General features: G+C 42.1%; 1 protein-coding gene across 1 annotated transcript; it reads left to right on the forward strand.

Annotated features, from left to right (window-relative positions):
• The first annotated feature begins 2,111 nt into the window (after positions 1 to 2,111).
• LOC108797871 (E3 ubiquitin-protein ligase TRIM39-like) lies at positions 2,112 to 3,656 on the forward strand. The gene has a single exon (XM_018569562.1). The coding sequence runs from the start codon at positions 2,112 to 2,114 to the stop codon at positions 3,654 to 3,656; it is 1,545 nt and encodes a 514-aa protein (XP_018425064.1).
• Positions 3,657 to 6,000: the final 2,344 nt, after the last annotated feature.

Consider the following 6,000-nt stretch of genomic DNA (forward strand, 5'->3'; position numbering starts at 1 on the left):
GTTTGTATAGGCTTGAAACCTGAGCCAGCACTACAGGAAGAGGCCCTGAGCTGAAAAGGGAAGTTCTCCCCAAGCATGAGAAGACATGAGGATTTAAAAGGAAGAGCAGCAAAGAGAAGGGAAACAACCATGGATTACAGTAAGGCGCACATTACAGTATTGTTTTATGTTAAAAAATCTGAGGGTTTAATGTCCCTTTAAGCTAAAATAAATGAAATAAAATAAATAAATACTAAAAAAAATGTAAAGTACCCCTTTCCCACAAATGTGCGCGTACTAGTGCCAACAGGCATCTATGTACTAAAACAATGATTGCGCTACATATGTTGGGAATCACCATGTGCGCCAGAGTGAAAACAATTATTTTAGGGCCAATATTTATGAATAACTATTAACTGATGACCTGTACAGACTTTTAAAGCATCGCCTGTGGACAATTTGGGGTACCTATTTTGTCCCCATTTCATGGGCGCGTACAATTTTTAAGCTTGTCATGTTGGGTATCTATTTACTCATCATAACCTCATGTTTTACAAAAAATTTAATATTATATTGTGTTTCTGTGCACTAAAATTAACATAAGGGTAATTGTCACGATACCGTGCACGGGTGTCCTCAAACCACGTGCAGGTGTCTATACAAGAGAACCAATATGTGACCACAAATGCTTACAAACTATAATTTATTAGCTGCACCAAAACACCACAACCATAAACACCCCCGCCACCACCACCCGCAAGTAACATGTAAAACTGTAAGCAACAATTACACCCCGGAAAACAACAGGTCAACCCCTGGGGAGCAGAACAAAAAGGAGGGAGCCACTGATCAAGAGACCTCAGGGGTAAGGGTCAGGAGTTAGGTCCAAGTCAGGGTACAAGGCAGGAACAGGATACAGACAACAGGAACAGGATACAGGCAACAGGATAGAGGCTATGGCAACAATACTGAAGCACAGGCTTCACCGCAGGGAGAGGTTAAATACCCTCCCAAATCAGCACCAGGTGGTGCCTAATTGCTGGGAGACACCTGCAGGCTAGCACTGGAACTGCCGGATCAGGTCCCGGATCCACAGTACCACCTGGAGGTGCTCTGGTCCCTGACAGTAATTTTTACTGAATTTTGGGTTTGATAAAGAGTTGCGCTAATATCATGTTATGTAAAAATGTGCAACTGCCACCGCTTTTTTTTTACAGGGTCTCTGATTTCAGGAAATATATAATCCTGGAGGATTTTAAGTAATTCTCAGGCCTAAAATGAGTATGATAACATGCGTTAAAAAAAACACACACAAAAAAAGCCTTGGTAGCAGAAGGGTTCAAGATTTATTTATATAAAATATTTTATTAGATTTTATTCTTAAGCACAGTATGTAAGAAAACCGGCATGATTAGCATGGGGCTGCTCAATTTTCTGTTTGTGCTTGTGTGCTCTTTTGCCCTATCTGTTAAAGGAGAACTATGGGGTCAGGGCTTTTCCCCATAGTTCTCCTAAGGGTAACAGGAGGACACAAACTAGCATCATCCCGTCACCCAAAGCTCAGTATACCGCGAGCCAGAACGGATCCCGACAATTATGTCTGATCCACCTGCGTGAGTGACAGCTGGCTCTGCCTATCTAGAGGCAGAGCCAGCTGTACCCGCCCCCTCCCCCATCTGTTCCGCCAGTCAGCGCTGGAAGATCGGACAGGAGAGAGGGAAATCCAGTCCCTCCCCTGCCACGGCTCTCTGCAGGGATAGATCGAGAAGTGAGCGAGCGACGGTATGTGTTCACTCACTTCCAGATCTACTGAGCTGACCTGTGACAGTCTCATTGTCACAGGTCGGCTCAGATTATGAGGCTGAGTGAAAATCACTCACCTCATAATTCTCCTTGAAAGTTTTTTTGCTCTAGTTTTCTTGAAGAAAGCATTTTTGTTTTGGGCTAAAATAAAGAAGAGGGTTTTTTTTCACAAAATTGTACTTTTAATTCTTGTTTTCCCTCGTTTGTGTTTTATAACATTATAAAAAAATGATAAATCATGAGTCACCGTATCACCACGCCCTGTTTGGGAAAAACTACATAACTGCACACAGTGACTTTCGTTTTCAATTTCTCTCTCTGTGCTTGGAATGGCGACTACGGACTTGAGAAGCCAGCTGAACTGCTCTGTCTGTCTGGACATTTTGAGGGATCCTGTCACAATAAGATGCGGGCATACGTTTTGTGAACTCTGTATAAGCAGTGTACTGGACAGCCAGGAAAGAAGTCAAGTTTTCACCTGTCCTGAATGCAGGAAAAGATTTAAGGTGAGACCTGCACTGCAGAGAAATGTAATATTGTGTAATATAACGCAGTACTTCCATCCGTCTGAGTCTGAGGACAACGTACCGCATTCACAATCAAGCTCCTGCTGTGGCAACCTATGTAAAGCTTCACTTTGTGAGGTCCACCTGAATGCCCACGTTACCACTGAGGAGAATGTTTTCTCTGAAAGCAGCACATTATCAGAGAACAGGAACTGTCCCATTCACAAGAAAGTCTTGCAAAACTTCAGCCCTCTGGATGGTTCGGGTGTTTGTGTTTGCTGCATCCTGGAAAGAGAGGAATATAGACATAGAGGGAGATTGGTGGAAAGACTAAGTGAGGCATTTTTACAAAAGAAACATCTGAAGAGTGTTCAACAAAAGCTCACTTTCAAGCAAGAGGAGACTGATAACAAGGTGCAAAGTCTGCAGGAACACCAGAGAAAAGTGATAGAAAAAGCTGCTGGAGTAACGGAGAGTGTGAATAATCTGTTTAGAGACATGAGAGAGAAGATTGATGTCCTGGAGAAAGGTGTCATGGATGAGATTGCCAGACAGGAACACCAAATTGTACATTCCACATCTGATTTACTTACAAAGCTGCAATTAAAACAAGACGAGCTGTCGGCACAAATACTTCACATTGAGGAAATGTGCAAGATAACTGATCCATTGACAATTTTAAAAGGATGGAAGGAAGACTGTGCACAGTTTTGTGATGCTGAGAAAGATATGGAGAGAGAAGAGGATGACTCTACTGTAGATTATTTAGATGAAGGCATTATCTCCACCATGCTTCATTCAGGTTTGACTAACATTGTGTCTGGTGTAAAGAACGGGTTCTATGTGCAGGAAGCATCAAATATATTGCTAGATACTTCCACAGCTAGTGGTGGAATAATAATATCAGGAGACAGAAAGATAATTTCTGAAGGTACATTACATCCATCACATGAGCAATCACCAGAACAATTTGAGTATTTTCAAACTTTTAGCACCAGAAGTTTTTCATCAGGGCAGCACTACTGGGAAGTGCAAGCAAGTGACTCTGGTAGTTGGAAAGTGGGGGTGGCCTATCCCAGCGTAGAAAGAAGAGAAGACTTTGGTGCTGATAATAAGTCATGGGTTTTATGTTTGACACAATTGGATACATCTGAAAAATGGTATTCAGTAGAACATGACAAAAATGACATTGATCTCAATGTCTCCTCTCAGAGGTTTGGAATATATCTGGATTATGAGGCTGGTAGACTTTCCTTTTATGAGCTGAGTGACTCAGTAAAACACTTACATACATTCATTGCCAACTTCACTGAGCCTCTTCATGCCGCCTTTCATGTAATGGAGAGCTGGCTGAAAATTGCAAGCTAATGTCTTTTATTGTTTTCTGCATTACGGTAATTTTTACTAATCTGCTAATTTTTTCAATCCAAGTATAACTTAGATCTCTTCCATGTTGCTTATTGGTGCAATGCGTACATCGGATAAGAAGATAAGACATTAATAGCTGTCTGTAAGATTAATTTAATTCATGGCCAATAGTATTTGCAATTTAAAGTAAAATGTATTATTTGTTCAGCCACTTCCTGTCTGAATGCATGCACTCCAAGAACTGCTGTCAGTCACTTTCTGATTAGAGATGGAAAGTTCGGATCTTTTAAATGAATCGGTTCATTTGAATCAGTTCATTCAAAAGAACCGATTTATGAATCAAATCTTCGGTTCACTTGCTGAGTAGGCTGACAAGCAAGTGAACCGAAGCTCAGGAGCTGTCTGAACTTTCATAGAAGAGCAGAATCAGAGGACTCTGATTCAGAGAAGGGTGTCAGGCAGCTCCTGAGGAACATTGATCCTAACGCTATCAATAAATTTAAGTGAAAAAATATGTTAAGTGAAAAATAATAAAATAAATAAAAACTTAAACCAAAAATTGTTTATTTTTTATTTTATTTTTAATTTTTTTGTAAATGTGTAATTATCTCCCCCACTGTAGAGGTCATGGTTGTCGGAACTAAACAAATCCAAGTATACAGGGAAAAACTCAGGACTGGAGGGGTAAATAATAGAATTAAAAAGGAGGTTTAAATGTATTTTTATGTTATTAAAAAAAAGACAGCTCTCTCATTTAGTTATATAGCTACTGAATGAGACAGATGTTTCAGAAGGGATGTCTGTACCTTTAACATATATATCTCCTTGAGAAGCCAATTTGATCCTAAAGGGTTAAACCATCAATCTGAATGAGGATCTCTTCTAATCTAAACTCTCTCTGTCCCTTATCACTGCTTCAACCTGCTCATTGATTCAGTGTATTGTTCTACTGGTGGTGACTCACGATTCTTATGACTCAGTAACTCCTCTGATGACTCACGGTTCTTTAACTCAGTAGACTCTTTCGATTCTAAAAGGTGCCCATCCGATTATCGGATGACACTTTTCGTCCGATGATTGAACCGGCGTACGATTGCCGTAGGCTGCCCCATTATGCCCCGATTATCACAAGGTTCAATTAGCCGTAATTAAACAAAAGCACCTGGACGAATTGCGGTAATCAACCGCACGTAATTTAGTTTGCGCATGAGCAGTGTAGATTGTACGATTTTTGAGGTACGGAAACCTTGCAATAATCGTATGATCGACCGAAGTTTTCAAACATGCTTGAAAGTCAAAAGTCGTACGATTGTACAGTATTTACGGTTGTACACCCCCCATACACCTTGCTATTGTCATACGATACTCGTAAGGTGTATGTGCACCTTTAGAGTCAACCGACTTCTATGATTCTTAAGGTGCCCACACACCTTGCGATAATCGTACAATAATCGCGGGAAATCCCGCGATCGTACGATTATCGCAAGGTGTGTGGAAGGCGTGCGACCTCTGCTACTGTAAGGTCGCACGACTTTTATCTTAGGAACATGTTCGAAAACCCACCGAGAATCGTACGATTCTCGGCGGGTGTGTGGCATGTTCGTAAGATAAATGCCGCAAGCGCACACTGCCTGCTCAGCATTGCGGTCATCAGATTATCGCAAGTATGATCTGCCTGTCCAAGATGGGCAGATCGTACTTTTTTTGAATGACCTTACAACCATCGCAAGACAAAAGTCTTGCGATGGTTGTAAGGTCTGTGGCCAGCTCAAAGGAGAACTATGGGGTTAAGGCTTTTCCCCATAGTTCTCCTTAGGGTAACGATAGGACACAAACTAGCGTCCTCCCGTCACCCTAGGCTCAGTATACCGCGAGCTGCTGCCACTTTCATTTTCTCCATTACATTACAGCCGAGGCGAGCAGAAGAATACTCACTGCTGACAGGCTGGGGGCTAGGAGAGTCTTCTGCTCTCAGGCTTCAAGAGCAAAGCCGTGGAAATGGACGGCCGGAGAACGAAGCAAAGACCCCCAGGGACCTGAACACAGGTGGACCAGTGGCGGCCCAGGGAGGTCAGCTGCTATCTGTCTGCTGAAGGTAAGGGACTGGGCAGAGCAGTGTGGGGGATGGGGTCCCGTGGACTGGAGCACTGAAAGATCACTGCAAGTGCAGTGTGTGCTACAGGCAGCCTTGTTTAATAGATCTCTGCACATAGACTGTGGTATATATAATAAATCTCTATACCTTTGTGACACAGGTATAGAGATCCCTGCAATCTATTATATATACCTGTAAGCAGATGTGCTGGAAACCATTATATTTAGAGCTTGTTCACACCTAATCCAG

This window comes from Nanorana parkeri, unplaced genomic scaffold, assembly GCF_000935625.1.
Source record: "Nanorana parkeri isolate BGI_ZX_2015 unplaced genomic scaffold, ASM93562v1 scaffold1356, whole genome shotgun sequence".
In the NCBI taxonomy this organism is placed as follows: domain Eukaryota; kingdom Metazoa; phylum Chordata; class Amphibia; order Anura; family Dicroglossidae; genus Nanorana; species Nanorana parkeri.